A 16,311-nucleotide genomic window follows, 5' to 3' on the forward strand; every position below is an offset into this window, starting at 1 on the left:
GCAATAAATTGTTATTTGTGAGCAGGGAACGCCTTCATTCAGCTAGTTGAACATGTCATACAGGTTCACCAGCTTGAAAAACAGAGGTCGCTGACTAGCATAATCACTCTTCAACCTCTCAGCTGTTGAACTTTGTAGTCATAAATCTTGCATCATGGCTGCCACAGCTAAAATGTATTTGTATTCACTCTGAAGGTGTTGTGCCATTAGAAACTGTCAGTATTTTATACAGTGCAGGTGCTTCCAACTGCACCAGTGTCACTAAAGTCCATTGGGGATTGATTGGATTGTTAGATTGTTAAAAATTATTTGGGTACATGAATTAAAAAAAAAAAAAAAAGATGTGCAAGGACAAACCATTTATAATAAACACTGCAATATTCCATTAAAAAATAAGAATGGCCATTTTTATTTCATGGTGACTTTAAATACTCTGCTGGGCGCTCCAAATACTAAAATGTACGGTCCGGGCCTGAGCTCCTGTACGGTTGTATTACCTATATCTCTAGAAAATGGGACATTGTAGATGAGTGCCAAATGACATGCCCATTAACATGTTAATATGTAAATCATTAAATTGTGTCATGTAATAATGAGAGTAAAAATAAGACTGTGGCAATGAGCTCTGTGAAACAGTCATGTAGGGCACATACATTGAATCATTATAACTGAAACAAGAATGTTGTTATTTTCTGTTAAGGCATAAAAGTTGCAGGCAAGACCAAGGAGTCAAAGTTTGGCTAGTTAGCATGGCCCTATTTGCACCTGCTGGTACATGCTGTAAATATGCACTCTGGACACAAAAAGCATCTTTCTCCATACACTGTAAACCCTAATGCTCAAAATAATTAATTGGTTTGAGTAGGACAAACTTAAATTAAACAAATTAGTTCAGTCAAATCAACTTTTATGAGTATTTAGCACTTTCTTTTTCTTTCAAGTTCACATAACTGATATATTTTAAGTAAACCAAACTGTTTCTTTGTTTTGAGGTGTATGAACTTATTTACTTTAATTTAACTGAAACTGGGCTGGGATTTCCCAGCATGCTTTGCCTGTGGCACTTGAAAGGGAGAGTAAATGCTAAAATTAAGTGTTATATAATGTTTGTTTTTTGTGCCAGATTAATGTTAAGTTGGAGATTTAGTAGTGATTAATGTTTTGTTATGCTAATTTAGAAGAGTTTCTGTTAATGTGGGTTTTTGGAGAGTTACCATCATGGTGACAAGTGGTGCATGCTGCTTGGTTTGAGAACAAGTATGTTATAAATGCTTTATATTGCCTTATTCATTCAGTAAAGGTTATACCATGATATTGCTAACATGTTAGCAAGTTAGCGTTTTCTGAATTGGCTTGTTATAGCTAGCTATTAACATTAATAAAAATGTTTACATTGAGGTTACATGATAATTTGAAGTTAAATGTATGAATTAATGTACTTAAACATTTCAAGTTAAGAACAATTAAAATGTATGAGTACAAAATAAAAATCTGCCAGTTCTGCTTACGTAGGCCTAAACTTTGAATTTCTTAACTTTTTAACTTTCTTAACTGATTGCCTCACATTTTTTGAGTTTTGCAAACTTATTCAGACGTATGACGTGTGATAACGTATAATAATAGTAAAAATGATGATGATGATTGTTGTTGTTGTTGTTGATATCGTAATTTCCTGCATATATACATAATAATTTAATATATCTTATTAATAAACTACTATTTCATTATATTGTAGTACATATTTATCCAGTGCCCTATTTAGATTAGTAATGGCTCAACTATTATAAAAATGTTTTGGTCCAAACATCAGAGGAAGAAATACAGTACCTCACGCTCACTTTACATACAACAAAAGGATGTCAGAAATCTTAAGTTCAAATGCTATAGACGTTTTACATCGATGAATGTGGTATTTTTATAGTGATTCTATATGGTCTCAACCTTAGGTGACAGTGCTCATAAATAACCAGTCAAGGACAAGAAGTTGACACAAAAGTAGAACATACACACAGTACATATACTGTATCTTAATTTTTTTTTTCTGTTTATATTACTTGTTGCATTTATAAAAAGCTACTGTTAGTAGGGTTGTTTATCAGGTCTTTATATCTGCTGTCAGCCGTCCCTATGTCGCCATGTTTGTCAGTGTGTTTGCGTGAATGTGTTTTTTCAGTGTGTATCCTTTTGTATAGAGCTGCTGGGAGCTGGCCTGATGGGATTGTGCTCTCACCTTCTAGCTCATTCGCTAGGGCACACAGAAACCCAAAACATGCCCACTGTTCTTTTATTGTCCTTTTCCCAGACTGTGAGTGATTAACCAAACACCTCTTCTCCCCAACAGACGCCAGGAGAGCAGCAGGAGGCTCAAAAATGTAAGTGCTAATGCTGAATTATTTGGGTTGGTGTGAAATCATGTTTCTCCCCTAATTTGCTCATTTGAAATATGCTGTGAGCTTAAGGAGTCTCTGCTTCATTCCTGTGGTACCAAATAAAATGCTCACTTTATAGTTCCCACACTGCGGTTTGTGGTTGTCTGTTTATCTCTTAAAGTAGTGCTGTAGCATTATGTAACATTTCAAGAAGCTTTGTCTAAAAACTCACACTGTGAGTACACTGATCAAGACATCCCTGACCTCCATAGAGAACAAATGCAGTGGCCCAAGGAGTATCTGGACACAAGTGTGAATGTCTGAACAAAATATCTAAGCATATATAAGTTTGTTAGATATCAAGTTATAAAACAATAGATAAAGTTTGATTTATTTTTTTATGTTTTTGAAAGAAGTTTCTTATGCTCACCAAGCCTGCATTTACTTGATACAATAAAACTGTAATATTGTGAAATATTATTACAATTTAAAATAACTGTTAACTTTATACACTAAAATGACTATTAGAGTAATGTAAAAAAAAATTATAAGTTCTAGTTCTATAAGATCTAGTTCCTGTTGATATCTTAGCATGCAGTCAGGGACACAGTGGCTTTTTTTTTGTCATTGAATTGCATCTTTGTTGCAATATGTACTAATACATTTGTGTTGATTTGTCTTAAAGGTTCTGATCACCATATATTGGTTGGGCAGAAAGGCACATGCTGATCCGTTTTACAATGGACCTTACCTAAAACTAAAGGCTTTTGAAGGATTACTTGGCACAGCACTATATAAGGTAAGATTATGCAGTATTTGACTTTAGTATTTACTTTTAGATTTTTCTCTATATTGGCGTGTGTGAATACTGTGGATTCTTCTAGTCTAGCTGACCATGTGCAGTAATTCTCATTTTACATCCATTTTGGCATTTAAAATATCTAGCTAAGAATGCAGCATACTAGTCTCATGGTGTAACTGTAACAAAATATTATGGGACATAGTCAGCCAATAGCATTTCATTAATCTGATTGCTTTGATACTGTTACATATTGTAAAAAAACAACAACACACATGCCACAAAATAATTTGAATGGAATTTGGCCATGCTTATTGTATCCTTTTAAGTGACATCAACATTTTTGTCATAAAACTAGTTTAAAACTGCACATTTCAGTTATTGTAGTCAGAATCAGCAGTGCAAATGTTTGTGTTAAGCATACACCGTTACCAAAATATGAGTTTGAACACTTCATTGTACCCGATTGACTTCAATGGCATGACTTCCAATGGAAGAGACTGGATTTTCATGAGCAAGACTGTGTTTATGCACTGATGGAGGCTGTGTGCTGTGTTTGTTGTTTGTGTTTTTCCCTTGTGCATGCTGTGTGTCGGCCTGTCTCCCTCACACTCACACCCTTGTGCTCGACAGGCACTAGAGGATTGCACATCACTGCGGGGCAGTGCACAAAACAGCACTCGTAGAGATAGCTGGTACTCAAGGAAAGAAGAGCTCTTCCCACTACGAGCCGGACACAGAAGAGAAGACTCTCTAGACAGTCTCGACTCGCTGGGCTCCAGAACTTACAGCACATCCTCAGACGCTACACTCAAAGGAAGCAGCGAGGGTAAGACTCTTCAATCTCTGAAGTCACTCTTGCGTGTTCTAGCTTGACTTTGAGAGTCAGAGATGAGTAGTTGTATGAAAAGTGGAGTTGGATATCTCATTTTGTGTATTTTTAAACAAAACAATTCCCACCAGTGCAAAAAAAATATGCAAAAATAAGTTTAAAGATCTGACCACAGATAGCTTTGGCTTAAATGTAGTTTATTAATTAACTCTTGCTTGTCAAAACAAATGCCTGGTGCCCTCTAGTGGTATGCGAAATATACCGTTTAAGGCTTTTGGCATGAGCAATATTTTGAAGTCTGTGACAGTGTCTGTCAGCAGATACTGTTTTGATGGAAAGTGCAAACTCCCATCAGTTTATACTATTTTCTACAAAGTCGTGCTCCCAGGGGCTCAATTGCAGCTCATGAGGAAGGTGCTGATGTAATTAGCTGCTTATATAATTAGTGTTCTGGACAGTCTACACGTTCACCCCGGTGAGACATTTTTTCTTATTCCCCACTGACCTGCCAATGAGTCAGTCGCTTCCCACTGCCATGTTTACTACATAGAAGTATGTGTTAAAAAAACTTCTTTCCATGTAAAATATTTACAACAATACAAATATTAGGATGATTAAGACATTTTCAGAGATAATAAATGTTAAAATGTTATTTATTCCTGTGATGGCAAAGCTGAATTTTCAGCACCATTACTTCAGTGTCACATGATCCTTCAGAAATCATTCTAATATGCTGATTTGCTACTCAAGAAATATTTCTTATCACAATTGAAAACAAAAATGTGATTTTTATTTGAAATATAATTTTTTCTATCAAGTTAAAATTCTTTACTGACATTTTTATCAGTACATCTTTGTGAAAAAAGTATTTATTTCTTTGAGGAAAAAATGTACTGCTCTTAAACTTTTGAATAATATTGTATTGTATACATTTTATAATTTTATAAATTTTATATTTTATAATTGTAAAATAATTGTATTTTATAAAATATATTTTCTTACCCTATTGGCAAAGAGACTTTTTTTCTTGCTTTAAATTTAGTGAGATTTGTGTGTAAAATAAGAAAAATCGAAATTCTGTTGAAGAAATACATTTTTGCAGTGCGTATTTTGTCCCCAAGGATAGTAAAGCGTGAATTCACCTATGGGGACCATCCAGCAGTTACTGTAAGAAAAACTGCTTCATAAAAATATTAAATAATGTCTCAATAAAAAAACTCGAAATTCAAAAAGGTTATTCTATAAGGGTTAGGTTTAGGGTTATGGGTTAGAAAACATCATTAGCTCAGTATAAAAACAATAAAAGTCAATGGAAAGTCCCCACCAGGAAAGAAAAACAATCTTGTGTGCATGTGTGTGTTTATACGCTCTCACTCCTGGCTCTCTGTGCTGTTCCTCCAGGTTGTGGTAGTGACCCTGAAGCAGATCTGAGCTTCACGATGTCAGAAATTAAGGAATACCGCCGTTCGTTGGTCTTAACCCCTAAGACCACCACTCCGTTCAATCAGTTCCTGCCAACAAAGGACAAGCAGTCGGGCTATGTTCCAGCACCATTACGCAAGAAACGCGCTGAGCGAAATGAGGACAACAGAAGAAGCTGGGCTAGCCCTATGTTCACAGAAGATGACGGCACTTTTTCTAGGTAATGCAAGTCTACACACTAGAGATTCAATGGGGGTTTTCATTGGATGGTATATTCACCTACTCTGGTGAAAAGTGACCATCTGATCAGTGATTTATGATGTAATACATGAAATGCTTAATATCTCAATAGTTTCTCCTAAACAGCAATGAATTTCAAAGAGAGCTTTTCAGATTTTTCTCCAGAAAAAAGACCCTAGTAAATCTGTCTCCTCTAGAGTTTCAAAAAAAGATCTCAACAATGTCTCACATTATTCTCTGATACCTGCCATCAAAAGACCTGAATGTGAACTTTTCTCAAAACATATCTCAAAATTTGTGCCTTGAACATTCGCTTTGCTTCCTAGAAATGTTTATCATTATATTTCTTCTTTATTGGGTGCGATGTTACGGTAAATATAAAGCTTTCTCCATGTTTGACTGTCCCACTATTTCTTGGTGGTGAACTTTCACTATTTCACTATTTTCACTGTGCTTTCGTGACCATCACTGGTGGTGCGTCCCAGTCATGAGAGGGCAGGTTCAGACCCTTCATCTATCACCGGGTTGAAATCCCAGACAACTGCCCACCAGTCTTTGGCCTATGAGTATGAGAGCAGTGATTCAGATGCAGATCGTCCGGATCCCGACGTGGTTCTAGATGACCTCGCTAGCCGTAGATTTCACAGCCCATCCCCTGTCGCTCCGACCAACTTTGCCTTACCCATGAGCCCGCTGGAGGCAGCTGGTGTCTCGTGTACCTCCAGGTCACAGGTGACTGTCAGTAATGTGCCCCGGCAGTCACTGACCCATCTCAGGTCAGAAACTGGCTTCATTGACACGAATCCGTTTGCTATTTTATCAATGTTAACTTTGGGTCTTCTTCAGAAACCTTCGAAGTTTGGTTTTGAGTTGCTGTGATGTCATTATTTTGCTTGATATTCAATCCATAGCGTGGACTTTTTGAAACAACATTTTGTTTTCAATGTTTGATTTTTTTTTTTTTATGGTTTGGTGTGCTTGTTAACCATGGATGGTTTGATGTGCATTGATCATTGGTGGTATGTAACAAAAATGGCTGTCTTTTGAGCAGCAGTCAGTCACAGCCTCTTCAGAGGACTTACAGGAGGCCTGACGCCTGCATTTACGATGACTCTGAAGAAGAGGATGATGAGTTTGGCTATGCTGATCCTGTTCAAGATGACCTTTATGCCCGTAAAGTTGGCCTGATGCCCCAAACATCTGCCACAGAGCCTTTTGATAAATTTCTGCCCAAGTTCTGGACACCTGAGGAGGATGCACATGTGAAGATGATCAAACTGGGCTCCCAGCGCCGCCCTTGGTACAGGAAGATCCAAGGTTTCAGGTCTGTCCAGTACTGAGGCAAAAAAGAAAAGAAAAATAACTTAAGTTAAGAAAAGAACATAAATTATTCGATCCCTAACTTCAGGAATACCTAATTTAAATAAGACATGCCTGATATTCCAGATTAGCAGAAGGGGAAGGAATTATACAGGAAATTATTTTCGTTTTGATCCCTTATTGATTCTGTTAACAATTATTTTTAACATAATTTTGAATTTAACAATTCTTACTGCATTCAATATTATTACAAGCTGTTGTCAAATTATGAAAGTTTCAGTTTTAAAAAACAATAATAATATCAAAATAAATCAGCTGTCCCATATTTAGTAGAATTGGCAACTGTCCATGAAAATAATTAGGAAATTAAAATGATTTTTTTTAAAAGTTACAGTATTATTTTAATGAAATCTGACTAAGAACCTGTTTTCAATTCTGAGCCCTATTGATCAGTCCATCAGGTGTTCAGATATTAATTTCTAATTCTCTGACATGTTTGGCTATCCAGGGGCTCCGAAAAAGTACAGTAAAGTACATAACATAATATATTATACAATTAAGTGGGATCTGCAAACAAATGGTCTGTTTCATAAAATTTGACAACCAGTACATGTCCAAATTTTGTATTAGTTTTTGTCTTGATTTTGAGCAGTACATCTGTTTCGCTCATAATTTAATATATTTTTAAGTGTGGCTTAAATGCATTTGATGCCACTGTAAACCCTGAGGTTTCTTTTTTCTTATTTACTTTATCACTAAGGCTTCTCTGTTACCTTCTCTGGTCTTCTCTCTGGTGATGGTTACTAACATTTCTCTCTTTTCTTTCTCTGTGCTCTTTCACCACACATTTTCCAGTCGCAAGAAGTCAGGTTCGTCCTCTGAAGAATCAGATGGTGACATCAATCCCTGGCTCTCTGTACCTACTTTTTCTCGCACTCAGTCTGAACCCCCTTCCTCTCACTCCCATGCACCCGAAGGCCTCGCTCAGTCCAGCCTCACTTCCACTCCCAGGTCCTTATCACAGCCACATATGCAGTAGGACCGGACATCTACTCACTTCCCCTGATCTGCTTCTCCACATATTCTAATAAATGTATCGACTGATGCTTACTAATAAGTAGTGTTTTATTGATAAACATCTTTGTGAATGTTAATGATCTCACCAGGCAAGTACATTTGTATCTTAATGGAAATGGTGAGAAGGATCATACTATCAGTATAATATCAATCATCACTTAATTCAGACGTTCATCCAAAAAGTTGAATCTTCACACTGCTCTGCTCTGTACAACAACATTGTTCATATCTCCCAAAAAAAAACAAAAAAAAACCTGAAGCAGTCCATATGACTCATGCCTAACATTACAAGTCTTCTGAAGCCATATAATTTGAGAGGAGACAAAGCCATCCAATATGCTGTTCATTTGAGTCAGTGAGTTGAATTCGAGTACCAGATCATTGAACAAATCATTCTTTTGAGTCTAAACTTTTCAATGAATATAGCTGATTCAGTTTAAAAATCTGACTGATCAATTCCTTTACAAATACACCAATTTCACTTATATGATTTGCCACTACTAACTTGAGGGGTGTATTATCAGTGAATAATGACTTAAATTTTGGTCTGTTCCTCACACAAAACTATCATATGGCTTCAGAAAATGTGGAATATTGCGAACAAGTTGTATTTTTGGTGCATTTTTGGAGCCTAAAGGCCCGCTCACACCAAGAACGATAACTATAAAGAGAACTATAACGATAACTAGAGTTCAAACCAATGCAATATAATGTTCTGTTTATTATGTCGTCTGCTTCTTTAAATGCTCAAGCAAGATTCTGATTACTGCCAGTGTTTTTATTGTTCATCAGCTGGAAAAAAAATTATCTGAAAGAGATTCCAACATGACGTTATTGTTATAGTTGTTGTATGCCTCAAGATTCATAAAAAATCTTTTATTAAATTTAATTTGTGGCAGAGCCCTCACACTGCTGCTTTTCCAAAATCCAGAGCAAAATGAGTCCACACTATGCTGCTGTTACGTTTATATTGTATAGTTAATTGCATCCTTCTGCGTGCACTACTCTTGTTAACTGGTCTTAACTGATTTTTACACTGTCCCCTTGCATGTTCTGAATCCTTTCTTTACTCTTTTCTCCTTTCATTCACCCACAGTTCTCAAACACAACACCTCACGGTTGCTCAGCAGAGTGCTGGGCTCTCTAAGTTAAAGCCCCCTGATTTTTGGCCCAGACCAGATCCCGCTTCTGGCCCCAGACTCATAAAATGCGAAAAACATCCCCTCCTTGGGCGTGAACACCCTAACGACCCATACAACGTTTCTGCCGACATCCTACCTGATTTGGAAAATGACGATATGTTTACACGTCGTACAAAAGCCTTCCACTCGAGTGATGATCTGGCCAAGTTGAAGTACGGTAACTTCCTGGTGCCTCGCCGCAGATCGGAGGCTGACGTCACAGTAGTAATTCAGCCCCGTCATGAGGGTGAACCCGTTTATCCTGACATTGAAAAAGATGATGTGGTTTTTCGAAGGGCTCAACAGCAAATCTGTCATCGCCCTCTGTCTGGGGCCCCTGATAACTACCACCCTGTTCCTATTCCAGAGACATGGGCTTTGCCACCAAAACTGCAGGCCAAGCTGATGTGTGTCCCAATTGAACCCAGACAGAACAAACCCAAACCAGAGATTAAACACAGAGAAAAACAGCACCTGAAAACAGATGATATGCTACTTAGGAAGCTAAAAGCTTTAAATACCCAAGGACATGGAGGAAAAGGGATCTCCCAGTGTTTCTTTGTCTTGCAATGAAGAAGATATGCAGAAATGGCAAGCCATCAGAGAGGCCAGCCGTGTGCGATACAGGAAGAGGCTGATGGTGGAGAGGTTAGGTTTCTGAGCCTGCAGAAATGCCTGTGTGCGCTTGTCATCATGATCTCATCTGTGGTGTACTTTTCTCATTCTCGTGTTAACTATGATCTTACACTGGCAATGGCAAATGTTTGTGAGTCTGATATGGGTTTGACTTTGATTGCATGAGACCTGCAACTTGATGAATGATTGTAACAGGTAGATATTTGGTTTCCTTAAATAAGTTTGTGCTTAGATAAGTTTGTGCATGAAGTGATGATGTCAAAATGGTTTTCAGCATTGAAATTGGATACAAGCTGCGTTTTATCCACCTTATTTTTAAAATAAAAGTGAGCGCAGCCACTTTTACTTTGATATGCAAGGCTTCTGGTGTCAGCAGCTTCCGATTACTTTAGCTGTACGAAAACAGTCCGTTATGCTGCTTGATATTACAAACTGGTATTTATCATATTATTTTAATTTATTGTCATAATCATCAACACACTGGTTTGTAACCCATATAGTTTTACAGTTTAATGCACTTTCTTGTTATTCTTCTAGGTATTTACCTACACAGTAAAATCCCCAGAGTTAAATCAACTCTGCTCAGAGTACATATGGTCCCTCTCTAAATAGTGTTAAAATAACACTTAAGCAGAGTTAAAGTTATTAAGATAATTAAGCAATTAATAAGGCTGTGACTGAAGTCAGTTGTAGTTCTTGTATTTCTCTTTTCTTCAGTGATTCTGAAGAATCACAGATTGTTAACAGCAGGTGTTCATCACTAATGCATAATCATCACTTAATTAATTGTTTAATTATCTCATTAACTTTAACTCTGCTTTAGTGTTATTTTAACACTATTTAGAGAGGGACCATATGTACTGAGCAGAGTTGATTTAACTCTGGAGATTTTGCTGTGTATAGTGTCTAATGAATCTCGCACATTCACAAGAAATATCTTATTTCTGGATTGAAAATAGGTGGATAAATGGTTTAATTACTTGATCATTGATATATTTTTAATAACTTTATTTTTGTTTACATTATTGAATTATATAAAATTAAAAGCAGATTTATTGATTATAGGAACACCAAAGAATGTGGCATTTGCTATAGATATATTTTGTTTGTCTTTGGAGAGACTGACCAATTGCCTGTGAAATGCATTTTGCTTGTGTTTAATAAAAGACTGAAAGTTTTGGTCATGAAAGCATCTAAGCAACTGATACATCAAGTACAGACTCAACTGCTTTGACTTTCGTTTAAATCCTAAAGTCCTAACAGACTTTATAAGGCGCAAGTGTATCCAGCTAAGCTGTGGTGGAATTTTAAAACCTGAGCTATGTCTATAAATAATCCAGTCAGACACATTCACTCTTTATACGAGTAGCTTACAATGCATTCTAGCTCCAAATTCCCCACACCCTTGTGATACTGTGAAAGCTGGAACTTACACTTATGTGACCATGGAAACACACCTAGCACTTGAACACCAAGTACAACATTACATTTGATCAGAGTCCATGTAATGTCAGGGCATTAAAAAAAGCAACCGCACTGGGATTGGTGGGGAATTCTACAAGTTTCCAATGATGTCATTGTACCTTAAACTGTATCTAAACTAAGTTACAACTGACAGTTAATATTATGTTTGCTCATTTTAAACGTCAGACAGCCAAGTCTGTAATCAGCGAAGTAACTGAATGCTGAAGCATGACTATATACTGTAAATGTAAATAATCATTATGCACTTGATCATAGCTGGAGCGGTGTGGCTAAGCTAGTGACATGTACAATACCGTTCAAAAGTTTAGGGTCAATAAGATTTTTTGGTTTTTTTTAAATAATTTCTTTTTTCAGCAAGGATGCATTAAAGACATTTATAATGTTACAAACGTTTTCTATTTCAAATAAATGCTCATCTTTCTATTCATCAAAGAATCTTGAAAAAAAGGATCACAGTTTCCACAAGTAATGTTAAGCAGCACAACTGTTTTCAACATTGATAATAAGAAATGTTTCTTGAGCATCAAATCAGCATATTAGAATGATTTTTGAAGGATCATGTGACACTGCAGACTGGAGTAATGATGCTGAAAATTCATAGGAATAAATATTTATTATAATAATTCTAATATTTTAGTAATATAATAATATTATTAATATTAAGAAAACATTAAAAAAAATCTTACCGACCCAAAATCTTTGAACGATAGTGAATGTTACTATATTGGTCATTCAATACAAACTGTCAATCATCACAACAAAATATGACTATGTTGTTGCTGTGGTTTTCTTTGGCTCCTATAGACTGCTCCAGAAAAGCTCTGATAGTAAAGGGTGAGTTGTGGCCTTGGAACGGCATGTTTTTGTGTGCATGGTCACTGCTGCTGCGTAGGCCTTTGTTTCCTCCGCTCTCCCCTATATTAAGCACTGACACTCACAATGTTCTCAATGCTATGATCCCATGGGCTGCTGTCTAAAATGTTTTCACTGAAAAACCATGTAGACTACAGATATGCACACTGCTGGCTAATTTAATCTCTGTTCAAACGTGTCCTTCTGGAAAGATCCAGAGCATGAAAAGCACAGATGTACTTCTGCAATGCAGACGTATTGTGCTCTCACAGGTAAGTCACATGAGTGGAAGTGATTGAATAAGCAACTCGTTTAAAAACATAACATATATAACAACTCGTTAGTTGTCTAATTTGATAACTAATTGTGACTTGCTGTTTTACTAACCCTTCAATATTTTGTCTTGTATATTTCTGTTATTTATGATTGCTTGATGTGAGCTGTAACTCCTTTACTCGTATCAAAACGCAGAATGGCTAAAATCTTTTTTCCATCCTAATGCATGACTTTTTTCCCTTAAGGAATTCATTGGAATACTAAAGTTTTTTGAAAAACATGTTTACAGGAGCAAATCAGTGAGCGACATCACTGACAGTGAGACGAAGCTCAGCACCTCGACGATAGAGTTGCGCTTCGAAGAGCTGCAGAAGATGCGTGCTCGGTTGAAGGAGAATGAAGATAAATGGCAAGATGTGAGTATCGGATCACATAGTTTTGTTATTGATAATATTCATAACTGCAGCTCTTTGGCTTGTGGTTCAGTGAAAGTTTAGACTAGTAAGATGTCCTCATAAGGACCTTGACTACTTCGAACCACACAGTCACATCAATAGTAAGTAGTCTGTAACTGTTCAGTATTACTCTGTAGTGTGAAAGTGGTTGGACTGAGCTTCAATACAGCATTTAGGTCATATACGGGCCCCTAATTCACTTGGGAAAAGGAGTCGGGTGGAGCCAAACAGGCAAAATAGGACACCGGCAAAATCTAGTCCTCCCTCACTCTTCAATCTGTCCTTGTGTCTCTCCACCCTTCCTCTGCACTGTCCCTCCTACTGTTAATGCTTATGAATAAGCACCTGTGCTCCAGTTATGGAGACTGAGCGTCTTTCTCCTCGTCCCTGCAGGATCTTACAAAGTGGAAGAATAAGCGCAGAAGTGTGAATTCTGACATTGTGAAGAAAAAAGAGGAGAGAGAACAGATCGAGCAGATCACTTCAAGCGGCGCCAGGAAATCAAAGACCTTCAAGGAAATGCAGGATGAGAGGTGAACATACAGTACATTCTTTCAAATTAGCTGTAGTTGTGTTTGTCTCTAAATTTGAAACAGTACAAAACTGTATATTTTATTTAATTTTTGTTATTATTTGTGGTGTACTATGATGAAATGTTGCTGTCACTGTTTTCTGTCATTCTGTCGTCCCCTGTTGTGCGGAGAGTGTAGCGTGTTCTACTTTCTCTGATCCGTTGTCTGCTCATTGTAAAAGTGTAATCTAATCGCGGTACTTGTCCTGCCTCCCTCGCTTTTGCTCCTTTTCAGAGAGGGCCGTGAGCAAAGCGACTTCAGGGACCGCTTTAACTCGAGCGTCGATGATGTCTTTGAAGATCCTGTACCCCGAAGCAGAACTCTGCCAGCACGTAGCTACACCATTGACGTCCCTTACGCTCCCACGGACAAACCTTCCCTACCCTCCATACCATCTCTAAGAGAAAAGGAACCTGTGGCTGGCACGCTGGCATCAGATCAGACTGATTTTCCTACCAAACCTGATCGCTCAAGTCCAGATATCCCAATTTCAATGAATTACAGCATTCAGGAGAGCAAAACAACAACCCAAAACCTTCTGGATGATCCAGTTCCTGCTTTCTCCGACAGCCTGATTAAGCCCACCAGCATGATCAAGCCCATCAGCGTCAGTAAACCCAGCAGCGTTCTCAACAGCTCGGACTTGATTAGCAACACTAAGCCAGTTGAGAACTCCAGCAACCCCATTAGCTCATTGTATAAGCCCAATTCAATGGATACAAAGCAGTCTGGGCTGGATCATGTTTCTGCCTCCCTCCCCAGGAGCTACCAGAGATCAGATAGCGCAAGACTCCCCTCTGTAGTCACGCCTAGGCCATTCGGCACACAGGCCAACCGAATAACCTCTCTTCCCAGAGCATTCACGGTGAGTGGCCCTGTTTGGTCTCAAACATCATGATGGCGTTTTTCTTTTTTAATCAATGAAGTTCTGTGAGAACATTTATGCTACCTGCCACAGCCTGCGATCGATTTACAGAAGTTCTGATGTAATTACAGCTCATGTGAATTATAAAGCATCTAATTGAGTTACAAAGCTTGAATAAAACTGTAATGTGGAAGTCAGATTTTTTGAGAGTGCAGTGGAAGTAAAAATGAATTTTCTCCATTTTAACGATAATTTATAAACTGTTAAATACCTACTGTGTGCAACGAGGTTGTTAGTGGATGGTATATGCTTTTGTTGAAGCCATCAGCCCATATTATTTCAACTTATTTTTTTAAATAATCCTGTGTAACAGCAGAATTCTGGTGAAAAACTACATTACCTATGATTTTGGAAAGAAATTTCGCCAAAAAACTCTTTAGTGCTCATTTAGTCCACATAGTTTGTTAACCCAAAAATGAAAATAATGTCATTTATTACTCACCCTCATGTCGTTCTACACCCGTAAGACCTTCGTTCATCTTCGGGACACAAATTAAGATATTTTTGATGAAATCCGATGGCTCAGTGAGGCCTCTATTGAGGGCAAAGCCACTGAACCTATCAAGATCCATAAAGGTACTAAAAACATATTTAAAACTGTTCATGTGAGTTCAGCGGTTCTACGGCAACGAGAATACTTGTTGTGCGCCAAAAAAACAAAATAACGACTTTTCAACAATATCTTGTGATGGGTGATTTCAAAACACTGCTTCTGAGCTTTATGAATCTTTTGTTTCGAATTAGTGATTCGGATCTCCTATCAAACGGCTAAACTGCTGATATCACGTGACTTTGGCACTCTGAACCACTGATTCGGTTTGTAAAGCTCCGAAGCAGTGTTTTGAAATTGGCCATCACTAGATATAGTTGAAAAGTCATTATTTTGTTTTTTTTGGGGGGGCACAAAAAGTATTCTTGTTGATTACAGTATTAAGGTAGAACCACTGAACTGTTTTGAATATGTTTTGAGTAACTTTCTGGATCTTGAGAAGTTTAGTGGTTTTGATCTCAATAGAGGCCTCACTGAGCCATCGGATTTCATCAACAATATCTTAATTTGTGTTCCGAAGATGAACGAAGGTCTTAGGGGGTGTAGAACGACATGAGGGTGAGTAATTAATGACATTATTTTCATTTTTGGGTGAACTAACCCTTTAACAGTGGACAGGCTCATTTGCACTCTATTCCTCTGTTTGAGGTGGTTAGAAATTAACACAGACTTGTTCAATAGTTAAAATGATCAGTCATGATCTATTCGGCTTTATTCACTATAACAGTAAGTAATGAATACATCTGAAATAGTGAAGAGTTCAAATTGGTTATGAAAAATACTTATAATGGCATCAAAAACCTTTTAGATGGACGACTCTCTTAAGCGCACCAATGGAGAGACAGACAGCCTCAAGAAAACTACAGTTTCCAACCGCTATGCTCAGTATGTGAAAGAGGATGACGATATCTCCCAGGAAAGCTCTAAGCACAGCAGTGACGAAGATGAGAGATCAGAGGAGAGAACCCCGTCTCCTGTCCCTCTGGTCAACAAGGTGTCACCCCTGCCTAAATCTTCATTCCCGCTCGTCCCTCCCAATGAGGCAAGACTCTCCTCAACTACACATTGCAATAACATTACATTTTCTAAAGCAAAAGCATATTCGGCATGCAGTGACAGACACACAAGCACTTTGTTTTCAGTAAATCTGACTAAATCCAGATCATTTAAACAGTTTATAGCTACACTTTGTGGTCTGGGTTGCCTTCTGTGTAGTCAAATGCTCCTCAAGTAATTTCGATTTTATTGCAATAAATCTCTGTGGCACACCCCTGAAAACCAGAAATCACTTAATGTGAAATCACTTCACTTTCTGTGTAT

The 16,311-nt window shown here is 37.5% G+C and overlaps 1 protein-coding gene across 1 annotated transcript in view; it reads left to right on the top strand.

Annotated features, from left to right (window-relative positions):
• The window catches only part of lmo7a (LIM domain 7a), a 60,742-nt gene that overhangs the window by 27,570 nt on the left and 16,861 nt on the right, over positions 1–16,311 (top strand). Inside the window, 14 exon segments of the mRNA XM_048194153.1 lie at positions 2,342–2,372; positions 3,055–3,168; positions 3,802–3,997; positions 5,402–5,642; positions 6,148–6,438; positions 6,714–6,986; positions 7,838–7,993; positions 9,156–9,768; positions 9,770–9,888; positions 12,166–12,195; positions 12,779–12,905; positions 13,338–13,477; positions 13,751–14,381; positions 15,800–16,033. Coding sequence (XP_048050110.1) covers positions 2,342–2,372; positions 3,055–3,168; positions 3,802–3,997; positions 5,402–5,642; positions 6,148–6,438; positions 6,714–6,986; positions 7,838–7,993; positions 9,156–9,768; positions 9,770–9,888; positions 12,166–12,195; positions 12,779–12,905; positions 13,338–13,477; positions 13,751–14,381; positions 15,800–16,033 — 3,196 coding nt within the window.

Source organism: Megalobrama amblycephala, linkage group LG6 (assembly GCF_018812025.1).
Source record: "Megalobrama amblycephala isolate DHTTF-2021 linkage group LG6, ASM1881202v1, whole genome shotgun sequence".
NCBI classification, from domain to species: Eukaryota; Metazoa; Chordata; class Actinopteri; order Cypriniformes; family Xenocyprididae; genus Megalobrama; species Megalobrama amblycephala.